Source organism: Xenopus laevis, chromosome 3S (assembly GCF_017654675.1).
Source record: "Xenopus laevis strain J_2021 chromosome 3S, Xenopus_laevis_v10.1, whole genome shotgun sequence".
NCBI lineage: Eukaryota > Metazoa > Chordata > Amphibia > Anura > Pipidae > Xenopus > Xenopus laevis.
This window is the reverse complement of record NC_054376.1, coordinates 128,892,750-128,915,799: the sequence shown is the minus strand read 5'-3', so window position 1 is coordinate 128,915,799 and position 23,050 is coordinate 128,892,750. Positions and strand designations below refer to the sequence as shown.

The 23,050-nt window shown below is 40.5% G+C and overlaps 1 protein-coding gene across 1 annotated transcript; it reads left to right on the top strand.

Annotated features, from left to right (window-relative positions):
- The first annotated feature begins 14,207 nt into the window (after nt 1-14,207).
- LOC121402053 (E3 ubiquitin/ISG15 ligase TRIM25-like) lies at nt 14,208-15,761 on the top strand. Its single transcript, XM_041587783.1, has one exon. It carries the CDS (start codon nt 14,208-14,210, stop codon nt 15,759-15,761), a length of 1,554 nt encoding a protein of 517 aa, XP_041443717.1.
- Nucleotides 15,762-23,050: the final 7,289 nt, after the last annotated feature.

Genomic DNA, 23,050 nt, shown 5'->3' with positions numbered 1-23,050 from the left:
CCTTTAGGGATAACACTTGAGGACACGGGTGTCTGATTGGACCCTGTAACAGTAGATCTGACCTGTTCGGTAGAGGTAATGATCTGTTTGTTTCCATGTTTTTCAACAATGGGTACCACACTCTCTTTGGCCAATCTGGAATAATTGCTATTATATTGGCTTTCTCCCTCTGGATTTTCTTCAGAACCCTCTGTATCAGAGGGAATGGTGGGAATATGTATAAGAGTCCCTGACTCCAGTCCTGATCCAGAGCATCTATCACTTCCGCTTGATGACATTGAAAACGGGAGTACATAGTTATAGTTACATAGTTATAGTTACATAGTTATAGTTACATAGTTAAATTGGGTTGAAAAAAGACAAAGTCCATCAAGTCCAACCCCTCCAAATGAAAACCCAGCCCCATACACACACCCCTCCCTACTGTCACATAAATGATATATCCCCATATCTATACTAACTATAGAGTTTAGTATCACAATAGCCTTTGTATTATGTCTGTCCAAGAAATCATCCAAGTCCCTCTTATAGTCATTAACTGAATCAGCATCACAACATCACCCGGCAGTGCATTCCACAACCTAAAAGTTTTCCACTTTCTGATTCCCCCATACTGCCATTAGATCTTTCTCTGGTTGACCCCATATCTTGGTTATCTGGTGAAACACCTCCTGATTCAATTCCCATTCGCGTTTGCTCACCAAATTTCGACTCAAAAAGTCCGCTATTTGATTGCATTTCCCAGGTATGTGTAGTGCTGTTAAATCCTGCAAATGAGTTTCTGCCCAATTCATAATGGGATGTAATTCCCTTAACAGATTTGTACTTTGAGTTCCCCCTTGCTTCTTTATGTACATTACTGTTGCTAGATTGTCAGAACTGACTAACAGGGCTGTTCCTGTTAACTCGCGATCTAGTTGTTGTATCGCTTTCCACACTGCCCTGAGTTCTAGCACATTGGCTGTCAAGACTTGTTCTTCTTTTCTCAAAGTGCCTTGAAGAATGGATTGATTCACATGGGCTCCCCAGCCCTGAGGACTGGAATCTGTCGTTAACATCGTCCAACGTGTTTGATTGAGAGATACCCCTCTGTCCAAATTTCTGTTTGACAACCACCATCTCAATTCTTGTTTTACTTCTTGTGTCAAGATTATCTTCTATTCCCAATCTGCCTCTGGTCTTCCCCACTGCCGTAGGAAGCACTGCTGTAATGGTATTATGTGCCATCTTGCCCATTTCAACATGGGTATTGTCGAATTCAGAAGTCCAATTGCACTGTTCATCTCCCTGGCCGTTCTTGTAGATTTCTTCAGTAATTGATTTACTGTGGCTTTTTTCTCCTTTTTTCTGCTTGTTTCATTAGAAACCTTGCTCCTAAATAAATCAGATTTAGACCCCTACAAATCTTCTGGGTATTGGTGAGGACTGGACTGCCTCGATCTCAGTACCACTTTTTGGACTGTTTAGGATTAATCCTGTTTCCTTGTGTCTTGACAATTGCACTCTGACCTCCTCTCCAATAATTGGTCTTTGTGTTTTGTCTTGCGTCACTAAATTGGCGTCTCTCTCTGAGGAATTTTCTATCTCGAAAGGAATTTCTTTCTATTCCTGTGTCAAAGTTTCTTACTGGTTTCCGTTCTTGTGGAAGGAAAACGCTTTTACCTCCTGTGACTCTTTTTATTATCTCTTCCAGTTTTGTTCCAAATAACATGGAACCTTCAAAAGGCAGATTGCTAAGACTCATCTTAGAGGCCTTGTCTGCATTCCATGCCCTTAGCCATAGAGCTCTTCTTGCCGCTACGGATAGAGCCATTGACCCGGATGAAGATTTTACCAGATCTAGTGAAGATTCTGTAATGAAATCTGCTGCTAATTTTACTTCTGATAGTGTATCTAGAATCTTTGTTCTGCTTACCCCACTTTTTAATGCTGATTCTACATTTTGTATCCAAGCTTGTAGGGCTCTGGATACTGAAGTTAAAGCTAATGCTGGTTTTATTGTAGCTCCAATCGCCATGTGAGATTTTTTGAGCGATGCCTCCATCTTTCTATCCATTGGATTAATGAAGGATACTACATCATCTACCGGGAGTGCTGTTCTCCTTGATAAACGAGCTACTGCCGCATCCACCTTCGGTGGTTTATCCAGAACCTGTTCTTCATCTCCTGGAAACGGATACATTTTATGAAGTCTTGTGGGAACAGGATACTTTCCTTCTGTCTTTTCCCATTCTCTTACCACCACATCTTTAATGATCTCGTGAATTGGAAAAGTGTTTCTTTCCCTTTTAAGTGACTTAAATGGGTTAAATGTAGAAGTTTGTGCTTCTGCTGTTTCAGGTAAATTTAACTGTTCCCTAACAGCTTTAATTTTTTTTGTAACTTATATTTTTATTGACATTTTTCATCAGAAAATGAAAAAAGCACATATCACACATATGAAAAGACATATGAAATACATACATATGCGTGCCAGCCGATGTTTATACATGGGGTACAAGAAAAAGCCTACCATAATGAGTAAACGGACAAAATTAGATAAGTGGTCCAGTCAGGAAAATCCACTTAACCGGACTGGATACCGTATATATCAGGACTCCCTCGCCTGGTTTGGTTATCATTAGGCATCTATTAACATTACCGCTAGTCTACATTCCGCAGTTCCCATAGAGACCATATTTCCATCAATTGTGCCATAGTGTTCCGAACGTAAGCAATCCTAGATTCAAAGTTCCTATTAGATTCCACTCTAGTAAGCACTTCAGCCAGAGTAGGTGGGTGAAACATCTTCCATTTCGCTGCAATTGCCTGACGAGCTGCCGTCAGTATGTGGTTAACTAATTTTTGAACTTTCCTTGGTATTTTGGGAAGCGGCTTGCCGAGTATAAAGATAGAAATGTCCTTTGTAACTGGTTGGCCCAATACCGTGCTCAATAGCCTCGTTACCTCTTCCCAGAATTGCTGTATTATAGGACATGACCAGAGCGAGCCTACTTCCCCACATCCTCTCCAACAAGTATCCGGATGATCTGGGAAGAATTTGTTTAGTTGTTGCAGGGTATGGTACCAGAACATCAATATCTTGTAGATATTCTCCTTTTGCTTGACACATGTCACCATATTTTTAGCATTCTGCCAAATAGCAAGCCATTCTGCCTCAGTTAATGGTTGAGGTAATATATTGTCCCATCTCAGCATATAGGAGTGGCAAGTCGGAGTTGCCTGCAGAATTTTATATATCCTGGATATCAAGCCCTTTTGTGGAAGGCCGGCTCTAGCCACTTATTCAAATTCAGTTGGAATGGTATGTTGTGCACTAGTACTATATGGGCCGACAAAATGTCTGATCTGGAAATATTCAAATAAATGCAGGCGAATGTGGGGAGCTCTCCTGGCAAGATCATCCAAGGGTAGAATCAATTTCGTTTTTGAGTCCAATAAAACATTGACAGTATGTATTTGAGTTTCAGACCATCTAGAGCAGAAGTCCAGTGATCGGCTGGGTGGAAAAAAGGCATTATTAAGGTATATCGTACCTAGGGGCTTATCGGAGGAGAGCTTAAATTTCCATCTGAGTCTTTCCCATATCTGCAAAGTTAGCTTTGTAGAGGAAAGGAAGTCCTGCATTGATGGGGTAGACCTAGTTGGGTTCCATATAAATGCGTTTAGGTGTCCTTTATCATGCCATTGGTTTTCGATTTGCCCCCATTTGGTATAGGGTAGCCAATGTGACCATGCCAAGATTTGCCTTAGTTGCGATGCCTCATAGTATTTGGTAAAAGATGGAACTCCCAGGCCTCCCCTATCTGTCGGTGAAGTCATTATTGATTGCGATATCCGATGTCTACGGTTATTCCAGATATATTGGTGGCACATGGTCTGAATTTCTTTGAGTGTTTTATAGGGAACTGCCACTGGTAAGGTCTCAAATAGGTATAAGAATTTGGGCAAGATTTCATTTTTATAGAAGCAATTTTACCAAACCAGGATAGGGAGTGTCCAGCCCACTTTGTCAACAATTTATTTGTCTGTAGTATCAAAGGAACATAGTTATGTTTATATAAATCTTTATAATGGGGAGTTATCTTTGTCCCTAAGTATGTTATGGAGGATGTCTTCCAGTTGAAATGAAAATCTGCCTTCAGAGTATTTAAGCTGTCTGGTGGGATGTTTAAGGGCAAAGCCTCAGTTTTACTCATATTTAATTTATGACCCGAGAGCGCCCCATATTTCTCCAGTATTGTGTATAAATTTGGAAGGGAAATAACAGGCCGTGTCAAAGTTAGTAATACATCATCAGCGAATAACGCAATTTAATAGTTACTGTTTTTGACAGAAATCCCAAAATATCCGGACTGTTTCTAATATAGCTGGCCAACGGTTCAATGCTGATTGCATAGAGCAGGGGGGATAAAGGGCAGCCCTGCCGGGTCCCATTTTTGATCGATATTGGTTTGTCAGTTTGACCCGGAAATTTCAGATAGGTGGTTGGGAAGCTATATAGGCTTTTAAGAGCCGTTAGAAAAGGGCAGGATAAATTAAGATGCTGCAACAAGGAGAAAAGATAAGGCCAGCTCAGTCGATCAAACGCCTTCTCGGCATCTAAACTTAAGACAAGCATTTGATCTCCACATTTATTGGCCATTTCAATAAAGTCAACTGTCCTTCTAATGTTATCTCTCGCCTGCCGACCTTGTATGAAGCCCACTTGGTCATTATGTATAATTCTAGGGAGGATTGGGGCCAATCAGTTTGCCAATAATTTTGAGAAAAGCTTCAAATCTGAATTAAGTAAAGCAATAGGTCGATAATTAGAGCAAAACTGAGCGTCTTTGCCTTCTTTGGGGATTAAAGTAAGATATGAAGTAAGGTCGGTAGCGGGTATTGGCATTCCCTGCAAGTAGCCATTGAACAAAGGGACTAGATACGGTACCAGAATATGCTTACGTATATAACTTGTAATAACTATAGGGTAGGCCATCTGGGCCAGGTGCCTTCCCGTTGGGCAGGTGTTTCAAGGTTGTGAGAACTTCCTCAATTGATATTTCTCTGTTAAGCTGTTCTAGGTCCTCAGCACTAAACTGGGGAATGTCTGTATTGAGTAAGAAATCAGACAGAGTTGTTTGAAAAAGGGTCGGATCTCAAGGGGGAAGATCAACCTCTAAGTTATATAGTTTAGAGTAAAAACTACGAAATTGGTCTCCAATCTGGGTTGGATTGTAAGTCAAGTGACCGGAATCTGTATGTACTGAAGTGATCCGGGTGTGCACAGCTTGCTCTTTCAATTTTTTGGCCAATAACGTATGCTGCTTGTCCCCTTTCTCATAATAAGTTTGCCTGGTCCATATAAGCGCCTTTTCAACTGCTCGATGTTTAATGTTCGGTAATTCCTTCCGTTGTATGATTAATTGATTTAATAAGGACTCTGTCTGGTGTTCATTATATCGCTTTTCCAATTCTTGCAAGTGTTTATGTGCAGACAGTTGTGCTTGAGAATATTGTTTCTTTTTATGTGAGGTAAGAGCAATAATATGGCCTCTAATTGTCGCTTTATGAGCTTCCCATAGGGTTGCCAACGTTGACACTGAGTCTGCATTGAGCTGGAAGTATTCCTTTAAGTGTGTTTCTCTGGAGTGGAAAGCCTCGGAATCGTGTAACAATGTCTCATTCAGCCGCCAATGAGGGTCTTTAGGGGGTAATTTGGCTATGTGTAGGGTTAGGCTAATCGGAGCGTGGTCAGACCACGTGATCGGTGCAATGTTTGTGGTAAATCTCAAGTGCAAACAAGGATGCAAAATAAATAAATAATCAATTCGGGTATGGACTTTATGTGCAAACAAATAAAAAGTATATTGGCGTTGTCTAGGATGATCAATCCTCCAAGAGTCAAAGAAAGAGTTTTGGCGTAGGAATTTCCTAAATTCTACAGAGTGGGTTTGAATCGCGTGGTCAAGGGAAGGGTGCGACCTATCTAGGTGCTGTGAGTATACTAAATTAAAGTCTCCCCCAAATACCGTATATACCAATGGGTCATATAATTCAGTCTCTAGAATCTGTCTTAGGAATCGTAACTTATTCTTATTGGGCACATAGACATTAATCAGCTGTATAGGCAGATCTGCATATTTACCTTTCAAGATTATATAGTATCCCTCTGGGTCAGATAAAGTCGTCTCCACCGCCAATGGGCAGTCCTTATGTATCAGTATGGCTACACCGGCTTTTTTTCTAGCACCAGAAGCATAATAAGCCGTGGGGTAATGTTTTGAAAACAACCTTTGGGGACCAGTTTTTTGAAAATGTGTCTCCTGAATAAATGCTATATCTGCTTTCAGGTCTTTTAACTCCTGAATCGCTAAATAGCGTTTCCCTATACTGTTTAGACCTTTAGCATTTATAGAAATTATCTTAGCCATTGGTATAATAAACCTCTATTGCGTATGTGAGCATTCTGGAAGGTAAATCAGTAGCCTCCAATAAGCTGTGGCCCCTTGCCAGAAGGAAAACTCCATCTCGACCCAGAGGGTAAACCTTTACATAAATATTAGGCAGTATAGCCGGCACACATAAAAACAGTGTAAACATCACAAGTACAATAAACATAGGCATAGTTTTAACTAGAGCAATAGGCAATTGCAGCCACCACTCAAAAAGCAAAATAGAGAAACAGAAGAGAGAAAAAAGAGGGAGAAAAAAAAAAAAAGAGTCCAAAAACAAAAAACTTTCTAGGGAAAACCTGTGCATCTGTGATGTCGGAGTACCCTAGTTCCATAAGGCAAAAAGAAAACGTAGGCTCTGTAGGTAGATTAGGGATCAAAACTTTCTGTACAGGTCAAAAAAAACTATATTCCCTCGAATTGACCAGCAAGAGAGGAAAAGGGGCACAAAAGGCTCCTTAAACGGGGGAAAAGTGGTTTCACTCCTGAAAAAAGAACTGCCCTCCAATTCAGGGCTATTGCCAGGACGTGTATTCAATCACAGGATTACTGTATCCATGGAGGGGGACACCTTCTCCTTCGAATCAAGTTGGCAAAGGTGACAAAGCAAGCTTAGGTGCCCGAGGTGAGCTGGAAGCCTTTGACCACTGTGGACTCAGAAGAGGGTTGCCTCGGTTCGCTGTCTCCGCTGGCTCTAATTCTCTTGATTGGAGACCCAAATAATTCAGGAACTTCTTCCCATTACGAGGGTTGTGCAATGTATGGGTATTTCCTTTGTGCGTAACAACCAATTTATATGGGAAGCCCCATCTGTAGGGGATCTTCTGGGCCCTCAGAGCTTGGGTTACAGGACGTAGCTCTGGCCTTTTTGCCAATGTCATTGGTGATAGGTCGGCATAGACCTGGACCATGATATTGCGAAAGTCTTCTGCGGTGATTGAGCGAGTCTTAGTCAAAAGTGCTTCCTTGCTTTCGTAATAGTGAAACTTGACTATCACGTCCCTTGGGGGTCTAGTGTCTGGAGGTGGTGAAGGTGGAGAAGGCGACTGACTTTCTGACGGATCTAACTGTTTCGGAGAGGATGCAGCGCCATCTTGCTTTACGCGTCTGGACTCTAGGCCCGGCGTGCAGTGCAAATACTGGGAGATTGTCGTTTTAGGCTCCTTTTGCTTTTTCTTGCCCATAATTCGTGTGGGAAGGTTCCCCAAAGCAGTGGAATCCCGAGATCTACTGAAAAGATACTTGTGGAAAGCTAATATTCGGGATTTGTTAGGTCCCAGGCACAGAGCTCCTAGAAATGGCATGCAGTCAGTCTCATGGTTAGCCACGCCCCCCCCCAGCAGCTTTAATTAACCGTTCCACACAACTCAAATCAAAAGAACCTCCTACGGATTCTTCTCTAAAGTCTTCTTCATCTGAAATTTCCGACATCACTCCACTAAGATTTTGGCTATGTTCACTTTGAGTGTTAACAAATGGTTCCGGATCCATCTCACTCCTAGATCTTTTTTTAGCAGCTCTAACCCCTTCTGCTACTGCTTCTTTAATCCACTTCATAACCTCTGAAGTGTCTGCTGCAGCATCCCCCGCTAATCTTCTAGAACATCTCTCACATAATTTGAGTGTTTCTGTGCTGGGTTTTCACATGCTACACAAATCTTATTCTACTCTTTATTGGTTCTTTTCTAGGGTGAAGACACACTGAGGTATTGAAAAACAAGAAAAACAGACAGAATCCCATATTTTAAAAAATAAAAATAACTTTTTGCTCAAAATGGCTCACCTCCTGATACTATGGGCAGCATTTTCTGGGCTACTAGGCATTTGAGACTCCATTTTTGGATTGAGGCTAAAAAAACAAATGATATTACATTTGTACAACTCATTCACATGTATGTGCTTTATGCACTTTCATTAATCCATTGCTGACCTGTAATATTGCGCTCCTCCTTTTGTTCCTGTTAGGTAGACTTCCAACTAAGTCTCCAGCATCTGAGCGTGTTCCTCTCACTATGCTCACAGTCTTGCGCGCACCGGAAGATGCGTATATTGTGCGCCCAAGAATTGGCCGCTTGCCCACAAGAAAGATGGCGCCTAAGTTATGCTCGCATCACTCCTTCTTACTTGCGCAATCTCCCGGTGTATCACACGGATATGCGTCCTCCTGTGCTGCCGATGCAGGTTTTTGGCTGGTAGGAATCCTCTAAGAGGAAACACATCATCCAGCCCTTCTAGGAATTTGAGGCTAATTCCCAGGTTCACCGAGCAAAAAGCTATCTATCCTATCAGCCTTGCGAGGACAGAAAAAAGACAATAGAAAGGGAGCGGAAGGGGTGGATAAGACAGAGGTAGTTAGCTCATTTTATGACTTTGGAGGAACTGTCCTATCAGCGTGTGGGGGTGGGAAAACACCCTTAGTGGGATGGCTGCCACAGTGGCCGGGGAAATTCCTTTGATTCGTATGATTTGAATTCACCCGAATACGGACCTATTCGATCGAAAACTGACCTATATAAAACTTAGACTTAATTTTGGTTGGTCTTTTTGAATTCGAATTTCGACATTTTTTCAATTCGAAATTCGACCCTTGATAAATATGTCTCTAAGTCTACCAGAAGATCATGTAAATATAAAATCAACCCAATAGGCTGGTTTTGCCTCCAATAAGGATTAATTATATCTTAGTTGGGATCAAGTACAAGCGACTGTTTTATTATCACACAGAAAATTTTGTGAAAAAATCTGAATGCAAAAAACTTCACAAACAAAAACTTTAAAACCTTGAATTTTTCATGTTCATAGGCTTAAAAAAACTCGAATTTGTGAGTTTACAAACTAAAATTCTCGACAGTCTCCAATTAAAAAATTGCTTGAATTTTGCCTAGAACAAATGCCATTGAATTCTACATGAACTCACCAGCTTTAAGATGCAGGAATTTTACATTCATGTTTTTTGTTAATAGATACCAGACATTAGATTTTTTGAAAATATAATTCAAATTGGTGACTTTTTGTTTTGTGTTTTGTGTTTTTCTTGAAGACAATTCACCAGTCGTCCAACTTGCTTTCATTCTAAATTGAGAAGTCAGTCGAATGACTGGTGAAACGTCTTCAAGGAAGAAACACAGCAAGTCCAGTTGATTTGACTTATTTCTCCAGATAAAACAAGAATATTGTCCAAACAGTTTGGATTTCTACTACAGTTTTGCAAATTTACATTTAAGTTTTTTTAAATAAAAGAAAACCCTGACATAAAATTTCGGATATTATCTTTTTTGTGGCACATCTTTTCAAAGCATTGTATTTTAGAGAATTGAACAAAACTAAAGTAAAAAACAAAAGCCTTGTTACAGTACAACCCAAAATTCAGTTCAATAGATTTGAGCATATAATTGTTTTTTTATTGGGTTAAAAATTGGATAAAAACCTATATATCATTTTCCATGAAAATACACCAGCAAAAATGTGTACATCCACAAAATTTTTATGAAGAATTATAAGTAATGGAAAAAGGATCATACCTTGAGCTAAACATGTTTGCAAATCTCTCACTTATTTTATATAAACCTTTTATGTTTTGTAGAGACAGAAAAAACTGTCAACATGTACAGTATTAAACTGAATGAATAATCGTTCCAGAAAGAATATCCAGTACCTTGTAGAACCTTTTTTCTTGTTTTGGACCTGAGCAGAACTTAAGAGGAGAACCAAATAATTTCTTCCACCCACGAATGAATTCCTCTTCTTGATGTTCAAACAGATCAAGGAATGTTGTTGATTTAAGCACTCTTTTATATTTGCTGCGTATCTAAACAAAAGGTCCTCATGGATTTAGAAGTCTACATAGGGCATGTCAGATCCAGGGAAATTAATCCCTTGCTATCTGTTTATTATAAATTATCTCAGAAAAGAATTTATAAAAAAGAATTTTAACTAAGGATAGACTCTAATTACCAATGTCTTCTTTTGCAAAACAAAAAAAAAACTGCCTTAGATAGTAATACTTTGTAATACTACATCTGTCTCTTACAAACCATTGGTTGTTTATTAGTGATGGGCGAATTTGGGGTGTTTCCGCGAAATTCGCGAAACGGAGGAAAATTCGCAAAACAGCACAGCCGGCGTCCAATTTTTTTTGAAGCCGGCTGAATTTTCGCAGCGGTTTCGTGAATCTAATTCGCCCATCACTATTGTTTATGATTATTCATTTAATACAAAAAGCAGAACTGCAGAGAAGCTCAGAAAACAGATTATTTTATATTTGAATTACCAAAATGGCTGCAAATAAAATTATCACAATGGCTTTAATAAATAAGCCTCACAGAGATAATGAGCAGATAATTAGGGGCAGATTTATAAACATTTTGATTAAATATTTTACTGATCTGGTTTATTCACGGAAAAAATAAAAACCATCTATCTATCTTCATATACCTGGTACATACATTCAGTTTCGTCAATTCCACCCAATGACGCAGCAGGCACACAGATATGGTTTCCTGATTATTTCTATTTTATTCTTTTTTCTTTGATGTAACAAGATATTATTTTACAAAATGTTGATCTTGTGATGGTTTCCCTTTAAAGGGACTTTGAATGCAATAAATAGGGCTTGAGTCCAACATACCTTTTGCCTATTGTTTTACTCATGAGAAATCTATGTTTTTTATGTTATTTCCTGAACTGAAAAAGGCAAGACATTTTGAAGATATCCTGATCTGTGCTGGGTTTCGTTCAATAATCTGAAGATTTCGTGATTTTGGTCTTCAAATCAAAAAAAGTTGCAGGTTTCGGGCATCATATCCAAAAAAGTCGCAGTTTTCGCCAACAAATCTGAAAAAATCATCTTTTCCCGATTTTAAAACGGTTTTATCAAGCCCTTTTCCGCACAACATTCAAGTTGATGCTTTTAAATTCAAATATGTGAGTTTTGACCCCAACATTTTTTTTTGGAAAAAATCGAATTTGATTTTACCATTCGAACCTTGATAAATCTGCCCCTAAGTAATTTCAGATATGTGCTAGTTTGCAGGAATGTTTTCTCCAGGTTTATAGGCCTGCAATTCTTATTAAGGTGCAGATCTTGGCCCACTTGTATGGATGATCAGATGAGTGGGGCTACTGATTCATTTTATAAATCTATCCAACATTCTGAGTGTGGAACCAGATATTTCTTGGGAAGGGTCTTCTTGGGAAGAAATCCATACAGGATGATTTAATGTTGATATTCCCTCCACCTGGCTTCCCCCCCCTGCGCATACTTCAATAGCCCCGAAAATGTCCCTAAAATATTTCTCCCTTTCTCTTTCTTCCTAACAGTGCAGAGTAAGTGTGGCGGAGCTTGTGGGCTCCATCTTCCGGATTGCTGGTCTTCATTTGAAATAGAGCGACGTATTGGCGCATGCGCAGTTGGAGCAGTCTTCTGGTTTTGTACCCACTGCACATGTGCCAAAAGTGTCCTGGAAATTGTCGAAGAAGATCTAAAAAAATCCGAAGATCCGTAAGATTTAAGGCAAGCCAGGCCAATGAATTGTTGCGGTAGTGTTCCTTCAAATCAGCCAATGTAATCTCCATAAATAATTGTAGGGAATGTGATTTCTGACTAGGAAATGTGGCATAAACAGATAGTTTACCAAAAAATGAAAATGTATAATTGTTAAATAGTCATCATCCCATCCCACCTAAATAAACATCCTCCTACACATTATGGGACACTATTGAATAGAACTTTGTGCATCAGTTTCTAGGTTTGTACATATTTATGAGTTGTAATGATGTTTGTATCCCCCCCTATGCATTCCAGTTTATTTTTCATGAAAAAGGACAAGCATTGACAAGATCTTCTGCTAAATAAAGGACACAGAGAAACAATATCCAGTGCACAGTTAAACTAGTTCATGTGGTTTTACACAGATGGAGTGGAGAAGAAGATCAAGTAACCTAATAGGGGGCTTATTCCTAAATAATGGCTTCTCCTGACGTGTGACTTTTGTAGTCCCTGTGTTTTCATTGTTCCCTCCTCTGTGAGACGTTATTGGCTGGTAACATGATCGTGCTAAATGCACTCAGGTGTATCTGGACATTGTCAGTGGTGTCCATGTGAAATCCAAGAAGGGCCATGGTGCTGTGCCAAACCTAAACTGTTTTCAAACTCAAAAATGAGAATTGATAGGTATAAAATGTCATTTAGTGAATAAAAGCAGCAGCTGTACCACAAACAAACTGCCCAGGGTAAAATGATGAAAATATAATTAGCTATAAACAACCTGGAGGACCCAAGTAATGAGCTACCTGCACCATATCTGCTACAAAGTCATTATAAGGCTCATTTAGGACTGCCCATTGAGCATTTTGCTTCAAATCAGGCACAATTGCATTGAAACAATTCAGAGTTGGGAATTTGTCATTTTTGATGCAATGTTTAGGGTGCAAGTGTGCTGCGTCTATTGATGGAGGCCTTCCATGGGTGTCACCACCACCTAAATTCACCAATGTTGATAGGAACACTTGTGTGGGATTCAGAACAGGGGTGGAATGAAATCAGGGCCCCCAAGGGCAATTAAGTGCAAGGAGCATTTTGGATGCAAGTACTTTTAATGAGCACCATTATTTTGCACAATGACCGCACCCTTTTTCCACAGCCACAATTGTGGTTACAGTTGTAAATGACCCCTATTAGAGTTTTCGGGTGTCACAAGAGGGCTGCCTTGTATTTTCTAAAGAGGCACAAGGGCAGGACAGTCACCATTTGTGTTACAAGCATTGGAGTTGCTAACTGTCTGTTTCCAAACTTAGGAAACGTTGCATGACGTAAAGCCCTTCAATAGAAATTTTAGAACTTGCCATTGGTTTTGCAAGTCTCAAAGGCTTTCTCCTTCTTCCCCCCTTTTCCACCTTTTAAAACAGTTAGTGACTGTGGCATTGTGAGGATCAAGCCCAGTTAGACCAGTACTGTGGTGTTGGTCTTGGCAATCACTCTCTCTTAAAAGATGGAAGCGGGAAGGAGGACGTAAGCCTGTGAATCCAATGCTTTCATCTTGGAAATCTCTCCCCTAATGGAATGGGAGAGGACCAATCCCAGGTAGACCAGTGCCTTGGTCAGGAGACACTTTCCCCAAGACTTTCTGCTATGTAGGGAGGTCCCAACAAAGGAAAAACATGGCTTTGCACCACCGTATGGGGTTTACCTTGACGTGGTATGGTGGCTTTTCAGTTTTATGATCATAACTTTGTAACTAATAGCCCTTGTTTTTAATATATATGTACTTACATAGATACTGGATTACTCAGGGAACCAGGGAATGTGTATTCATCAATTTTCTCACTTTTGTATGTTTGTAATTAACATTGCTAGATCAGTCACACTTTCTTTATATTATATTCCTTATAGTGCTCACACAACCCCCTTTTTGGGTAGTATTGCTGTCTGGACATATACAGGGTCATGTAAGAAAATGTCTTAAGTTTGCCCACATCTGGTAACCTTTATCAACCAATCATATGTTTGCTTCTAAACCCCAGTACAGTTTATTGTTATAATTTATTTTCATGACTCATCTTTCTAGGTAGCCCTCTCCTATTACACATGCCCGTATTGCTTGTGTTGAAGTGAGAATCTGCTGCAAGCAGGAACAGAGAGGGTAAATAATGAGTTAAAAGCTAAATAAGGTTTAAGCCACTCCTGTTTACAGTAAAAGGTGAGACCACAGCCCATCTCTTTAGCAAACAGACAAGATCTCAGTTTCGGTTTTGATTCCTAGTGGCTCGGTCATGGCATCCTCTAATCTGAGAGATGAGCTCAACTGCTCGATTTGTCTGAACATTTATAATGAACCCGTAACGATTCCGTGTGGGCATCACTTCTGCCAGCAATGCATTGAGAGTGTGCTGGATGCCCAGAAGGGACATGGAGTCTTTACTTGTCCAGAATGCAGAGCCGAGTTTCCCGAGCGTCCAGCCTTGCAGAGTAGCAGGAAACTGAGAAACATCGCAGAGCAATTTCTATTGACTCCAGTAGAGGAGGAGACTGGGATCTTCTGTACTTACTGCATTCACTCTGCTATACCTGCTGTGAAAACATGTCTGCATTGTGAGGCATCTCTTTGTGTCAACCATATGAGGGTGCACAGCAAGTCTGAAGAGCATGTCTTAATGGAACCCACCAGTTCCCTGGGATATAGAAAATGCTCCATCCACAAAAAGGTTCTGGAATATTACTGTTCTGAGCATGCTGTCTGTATTTGTGTGTCCTGCTGCTTGGCTGGAGAGCATAGAGGACACGAGGTGATGCTCCTGGCTGATGGGGTTAAGCAGAAGAAAGAGAAACTGAGAAATGTTCTAGGGAATCTTAACCCACAGATGGAATTTACTGAGAAAGAAATGCAGTTTCTTCAAGATCACAAGAGAAAAATACAAGATAAAGCAGCCAAAGAAACGGAGAGCGCTACCGCCATATTCAAGGACATCAGAGACCAGCTGGAAACCCTAGAGAAGCAAGTCTTGAGCAAGATCATCAAGGAACAAGAGCAAGTATTGTTCAAAGTCTCTGAACTAATCCAACAACTGGAAATAAGGAGGGACAAGTTAACTAAGAAGATTGGGCACATTGAGGAGCTCTGCAACATGGATGATCCTCTTACTGTCTTGTGTGATGAAGAGAATGGAGATAGTGTGGATATAAATGCTGGCTTTTATATGTTCCATTCTGCAGAGGTTCTTAAAAAGGACCTCTTCTCAGAGACATTTTTCACAGGCTTATCTGGAATAGTGACAGAGCTGAACAAAAAGATTTATGGGCAGGAGGCTACAGGCATGTTGTTGGATATAAATACAGCTGGTGAATATATGTCTGTATCAGTAGACAAGAAATTTGCAACCTGGTCAGACTCAACTCGTGGCTACCCACAAACACCACAGAGATTTGAGAACAATCAGGTTTTAAGCTCCTTCAGTTTTAATTCAGGGAGACATTACTGGGATGTTGAAGGCCCTATATCAAGGGGTTGGGGAATTGGTGTTGCCTACCCAAGTATAACTAGAATGGGTCACCAATCTAAGTTTGGGTATAATAGCAAATCATGGTCTTTGTGTGGAGTAAATAATTCCTACACCGTAAGACATGATAGTGGCAGAATACGTTTGCCCCATTATCCCTCCTGTGACCGAATTCGAGTCTCACTGGACTACGAGGAAGGGCGTCTGTCATTCTATGAATTGAGCAACCCGATAAAACGCTTACACACATTCAAGGCTACCTTCACCGAACCTCTTCATGCGGCATTTTGGGTGGGTAGAGCTGATGGCAGTGTGTGGATTAAATGCTAATTATTCCTTTCTCCACATTTAAAAAGACCCCAGACACAAGAGAACTAATGGGCTCAAAACTGCACTCTCTTATTGCCTTGATTCACTCTGCACCTCATGCTGGATTCAAAATCAGTTACTGACTGTCAGGGTTCAGTAAAGGAATCCTTTGCAACCTGCACCTACTCCATAACTTAAATAATCCAAAAGTTAGGGGATGGGGTGTCCTAAGTAGCTTCACCCATCGTTATTACTGTTAAATGCAGGTAGATTTGTATTGATGCAAAACCACCAGCTCCTTGTGCTTCACCCTAACACTGGAGAAAGTGCAAAAAAATTATGATTTGTGTAAATTCTTGCACCCTGCCCTCCTTGCATGTTTCATTTAACCAACCTTTGAGTAGGATCAAAACCTTGATGGACATTGGCATACTCCAGTCCAAATGAGGGGTTAGGCAATAGGGCATTATATTTTGATGTTATTAATATGTTATTTTATGCCATTAAAATGGGTATTGCTTTTGGAGATCTCTCCCCTTTAGAGGCTACAGTGGGTGATGATTTGCCAGTGAGGCCAATGTTTTGGGCAGGACATACTTTGCCCAAGACATGAAGCAAGCAGGGAGGTGCCAGCCTATGAAACATATGACCAGAGGTAAACGCCACCATATTGCATTTGAATACTAAATTACAATACAACAAGGGCCAGGGTATGTACATTGGACAATTACTCCCTCTTGTATGTTTGTTATAGTCATGGAGGGCAATTAATCCTGCTGCCCCAGGTGTTAAACATGCAGAACTGTGGGAGATCAACCTCCAGTGATAGCAGGATCAGAAATGAGAAACAGCTTTGTGGCCCCAGTGATGCCCTTCTTTACTAACATGTGAGTGATGGTTACTTGGATATATATGGGGAGACTGGAGCGTCGGCATTGGCCCCCATTATGTGCCAGTTATTATGAGAGAATGATCAGTGCCCTCCTCTTGTTGGTTAAGGTCTCAGTACAAACAGATCTTGCCATGTCCTTATCAAAACCAAGTCAGAAGATAAATCGGGGGCTGGTTTGTGTTGATGATGGAGCTAGTGCTGTGGGTCATGGTGGGCAATCTAGTTGTAACTGTAAAAGGGAGTAGATCAGCTATAGGACTAGAGTTCTGGTAAAGACAAGGTGATTAAAAGTGCGGTGACGTGAGGCACCAAATATTCCTTCTATAAACCCATTTACTCCACAAACCCCACAATAACAGGGATAATGTCAAATATCAGTGTGTGAGTATTGACTAAAAAGCCAACTGCATGGCACCTTTCTATATTTATGTGTATAATTCAATGTATAATTCTAGTATGATTCATAAATATTGCAAAATTGTTCTTAAAAAACATTGTTTCTAAATCTGCACATTCATTTATTTACATTATTCCACCTTCGTCACTTCCAGAGTTCAATGCAAATCATGTTTTTACTTTAAAGGGATACTGTCATGGGAAAAAAAAATTTTTCAAAATGAACCAGTTAATAGTGCTGCTCCAGCAGAATTCTGCACTGAAATCCATTTCTCAAAAGAGCAAACAGATTTTTTTATATTCAATTTTGAAATCTGACATGGAGCTAGACATTTTCTCAATTTCCCAGCTGCCCCTGGTCATGTGACTTGTGCCTGCACTTTAGGAGAGAAATGCTTTCTGGCAGGCTGCTGTTTTTCTTTCTCAATGTAACTGAATGTATCTCAGTGGGACCTGGATTTTACTATTGAGTGTTGTTCTTAGATCTACCAGGCAGCTGTTATCTTGTGTTAGGGAGCTGTTATCTGGTTACCTTCCCATTGTTCTTTTGTTTGGCTGCTGGGGGGGGAAGGGAGGGCTGATATCACTCCAACTTGCAGTACAGCAGTAAAGAGTAAAAGTTTATCAGAGCACAAGTCACATGACTTGGGGCAGCTGGGAAATTGACAATATGTCGAGCCCCATGTCAGATTTCAAAATTGAATATAAAAAAATCTGTTTGCTCTTTTGAGAAATGGATTTCAATGCAGAATTCTGCTGGAGCAGCACTAATAACTGATTCATTTTGAAAAAAAAAATTTTTCCCCATGACAGTATCCCTTTAATTACACAAACACCAATGTCCATAAAGTTTAGTTCCTCTTCCATTATGTGATCCCGTGTTTGTTTTTTTCTCTTCAACAGCTCGACAGCAGCCCAACTCTTGTTACTGGGCCTTTATTTAGCACTTCTTCTTCAGAAAACAAGATTTCCAGCCTCTTTGGCTCTGTCTCAAACTTCTCATTTATCATTTCCTCATGATCCACTTACACCCAGTGCCATCTAGTGCCCACCATTACTGACCTCAATATTTATACAAAATACTGAATGGATTATATAAGTAAATGGAAGGTGTATTTTCAGAATTGTACTTATTTTATCATTTTAATTTTATTTCATATGGTCTAGTTTTTGAAAATAAATGGACTAATGTAATTTGTGTGCCACAATTTTTTTTTTAGCTTAGCAAATTCACATGCAGTGAATGAGTTTTCCCATAAGTATGCTAGTGATCTAGAACCCCCCCCCCTTGTGCAAACAAAAACAAAGGGACCCATTTACTAACCAAATTGAATTTCTGTTTTAATCCACAAATCTTTAAAAATTTGTGGTTTTCCTAATTTATTTTAAATGCTTTAAAAATATGATATTTACGAAGTGTAACAACTACTAAGAATGCTATGGGGCCCGTTTACTAACAAACAAATTTCTATTTTTTTCATGAATCTCTAAAAATCTGTGGTTTTTCAATTTTTTTTTTTAAAAAAAGCTCTAAAAATTCAAGATATTGCTCCAGTCACAGCATGTTGCTGCTCCAATACCTCATATGTAGAAATGGTCATGACTTTGTCTTCCAGATTTGTAGTTTTTTCATCATTTATATTTATTAGGGTCAAATACATCTTCATCGTGGTCAACATTATTAGGATCCCCTCAACTTTTGGGAGGCAGAAAGCCTTCTCCACCTGCAGCTCCCAACTAATTATTGGTGATCCCACTCTTCAACCCCATAATCTACAGTTTGAAAAACCAAGATATCCGAAAATTGATATATAAATAACTTGCTAAATACAGAGCACATGCAGTTTAGTAGACACCACATGTCTAAACACTTCCTTTTAGTTCTGATTAAAAGTCTATAGGGGTCATCTACAATTCTTCGTGCATTTAGTTCTTCATCAGGTGGATCTTCTGCTCAGGCCAATGGCTGCGCTTTACACCTTACACTGGTTAAGAATCTGGCACAAAGTGCAAAGTGCAGTGTCCAAGGGTGCAGGTCAGCCATGTTCTTACCTCCTGCAATAGGGCAAGCAGTGAGGACAGGGCCCCATTGTGGCTTGCATCTTCTGAATGATACACAAGGTAGGGGATGATTATAGGGTGGAAGGGCACCTAGGTGCTTTGCACACTCCTTATATTTCTATTACTTGTATGGGTGGGCTTCCCTTAGCAACAACTTCACTATAGATGCATCAGCTTAATCTTTCTTATCTCAGTCTTCTGCCATAGACTGTTCCAGGTCAGATTCAGACCTTAAAAATGGAGACAATCCTCCCCAAGGTAGTGTTACGTATCTCTGGGGAATTGTCAGGACATTCTTGTTGCAGACAGATGGTCTTCAGCCCAAATACTGGGTAACACAAATAGATGGCAACATGTAAAATCTGCCATAGAGGAGAGAGTAGTACAGTCCAGTACACAGAACAAAGGTCAGAACTGAGGAATGTAAGACAAGCGAGTAAGGACCAGGGATAGGAAATAAAAAACAGGCAAAATTATAGGGAGCTTTAAAAATAGTTAGAAGTATGAAGAATTATTGAATTACTTTCACCTGCAATAAACAAGAGATAATTGGGCAGATTTAGTAAAGGGTGAAGTGGTCGTCGCTATTGAAAATTTGCCAAAAATCCAATCAGCATGGAGATCGCCAATTTACTAACAGGTGTAGAGGATAGTGTAGAGCTTAGTGATGGGCATCAATTTTGACACCCACGTCAATTCAGACACTCTAGGGCATTCGATTTCATGGTTCAAGATGATCAGGACCTGACTGGGAGGCATACGAATAATAAGCCAGCTGTTTTCATTATCTGAAGACTTGTAGCAAACATCATTTTAACAATTTTCCTTGGCTGACAGTTTTTAGTGTATACGCCACTTAGTGGCAGAAAGCAGACTCTATTGATCAGTGTTTATCAACTCAAAATATACACATAGATAAATTATCTCTCTAATGATTTATTTACCTGTAGGTCTTTCCAGCTGACACAAGGTCACCCATTCCGATTAGAAGAAAGGAGGTTCCAGCTAAATATTGGGAAGGGGTTTGTTACAGTGAGAGCTGTGAAGATGTGGAATTGTCTCCCTGAATCAGTGGTACAGGCTGATACATTAGATAGGTACAAGGAAGGGTCGGATGCTTTATTCACCAGTAGCTCCTCCCAGCAGACAGGAGGGAGCCAATGAGATTAGAGGAGGGAAAGGGGTGTTACAGGGAGAGCTGGGAAGTGAATCAGGGGTACAGGCTGATACATTAGATAGGTACAAGGAAGGGTCGGATGCTTTATTCACCAGTAGCTCCTCCCAGCAGACAGGAGGGAGCCAATGAGATTAGAGGAGGGAAAGGGGTGTTACAGGGAGAGCTGGGAAGTGAATCAGTGGTACAGGCTGATACATTAGATAGGTATAAGGAAGGGTCGGATGCTTTATTCACCAGTAGCTCCTCCCAGCAGACAGGAGGGAGCCAATGAGATTAGAAGAGGGAAAGGGGTGTTACAGGGAGAGCTGGGAAGTGAATCAGTGGTACAGGCTGATACATTAGATAGGTACAAGGAAGGGTCGGATGCTTTATTCACCAGTAGCTCCTCCCAGCAGACAGGAGGGAGCCAATGAGAATAGAGGAGGGAAAGGGGTGTTACAGGTAGAGCTGGGAAGTGAATCAGGGGTAAAGGCTGATACATTAGATAGGTACAAGGAAGGGTCGGATGCTTTATTCACCAGTAGCTCCTCCCAGCAGACAGGAGGGAGCCAATGAGATTAGAGGAGGGAAAGGGGTGTTACAGGGAGAGCTGGGAAGTGAATCAGGGGTACAGGCTGATACATTAGATAGGTACAAGGAAGGGTCGGATGCTTTATTCACCAGTAGCTCCTCCCAGCAGACAGGAGGGAGCCAATGAGATTAGAGGAGGGAAAGGGGTGTTACAGGGAGAGCTGGGAAGTGAATCAGGGGTACAGGCTGATACATTAGATAGGTATAAGGAAGGGTCGGATGCTTTATTCACCAGTAGCTCCTCCCAGCAGACAGGAGGGAGCCAATGAGATTAGAGGAGGGAAAGGGGTGTTACAGGGAGAGCTGGGAAGTGAATCAGTGGTACAGGCTGATACATTAGATAGGTACAAGGAAGGGTCGGATGCTTTATTCACCAGTAGCTCCTCCCAGGAGACAGGAGGGAGCCAATGAGATTAGAGGAGGGAAAGGGGTGTTACAGGGAGAGCTGGGAAGTGAATCAGGGGTACAGGCTGATACATTAGATAGGTATAAGAAGGGGTTGGATGGTGTTTAGCAAGTGAGGGAATACAGGGATATGGGAGATAGCTCATAGTACAAGTTGATCCAGGGACTGGTCCCATTGCATCTTGGAGTCAGGAAGGAATTTTTCCCCCTCTGAGGCAAATTGAAGAGGCTTCGAATGGGGTTTTTTTTGCCTTCCTCTGGATCAACTGGCAGTTAGGCAGATTATATATATAGACTTATATGGTTGAACTTGATGGGCGTGTGTCTTTTTTCAACCTTACTTACTATGTTACTGTGTTATTATGTTACTTTGTTACCTGGGAAATTGACAATATGTCTAGCCCCGTGTCAGATTTCAAAATGAAATATAAAAAAATCAGTTTTGTCTTTTGAAAAAACGGATTTCAGTGCAGAATTCTGCCGGAGCAGCACCATTAACTGATGCGTTTTGATATTATAAGGCTGCTGAACCTCTGGGCTGTTTCAGCAATTCTAGCCTTAATATTTGATAGGATTTAGTTGTACAAAGATGAAGCTGTTTCAGAATGGATAAAAACCCACTTTGTTAGCAGCGCAGGAGTTAACCAGTAAATGTAGAAGTATCTCTATATACGATTGTGCTATAAAGAAGATATTGTGTATAATTGCTGTATGTGGAATGAAAGACAATTATGTAACAATGTTACCTGGGCTGTAGGGAAAAGACGGAGAGGAATAAACTGGCACTTTGTGTAGCTCCGGGTGTTTGTAGCAAGGGACACAAATTGTACTATAACTCACACTCTTCACAATGGACTAATTGTTACTCCATGCAGATGCCGTCGCACAAAAAGGCAAAACTGGTAAATTGGGAAGAGGATAAAGGGTTTTTTTTTAGCTTTTGGACCCACGGCAATTTCAGTTGAGTGCGTTTTAAAGACAATTCTACTGACGGATTTTGTTGTGTCCTGAGGGGACAATTGCATTGACATTTTATTCCAAAAAGAACCTTATGAAATCAAATCTGTTCCCAAAGGAAAGGAAGTGGAAAGGTTTGAAGCCATATATGGGTCTGTGCAGAGACTGTATGCAGCTTTTGTGTAACTCTTTGGGGTTACCGACCCCCTCCCCATTAATGTCTGACACACGTTATACACTGGTCTTGATTGGTCAACCATCTCTTACTGTTTGCAACACGAATGGATGTTTTCTACCCACAAATATTTAAAATAGCATTTGGATCCTGCATGCATGCAAGTCATTGTTGGGAATTGACTGGAGCAGCTGTATAATTCAGCCTGCAGCCTTGTGCCTTTATATGGTCACAGAACAACCCCTCAGTGACTTCTAATATCCTTATCATTTACAGTAGGGGGTACATTATCCCTTATAATACATGAGTGATACTCAGAGTTCCCTGTATAACTCAGCCTGCAGCCTTATGCCTTTATATGGTCACAGAACAACCCCTCAGTGACTTCTAATATCCTTATCATTTACAGTAGGGGGTACATTATCCCTTATAATACATGAGTGATACTCAGAGTTCCCTGTATAACTCAGCCTGCAGCCTTGTGCCTTTATATGGTCACAGAACAACCCCTCAGTGACTTCTTATATCCTTATCATTTACAGTAGGGGGTACATTATCCCTTATAATACATGAGTGATACTTAGAGATTATTATATGATCCCCTTATATATTTATACATAGTTATCATATCACCCCTTAAGCGCCTCTTCTCCAGCGTGAACATCCCCAATTTGGCC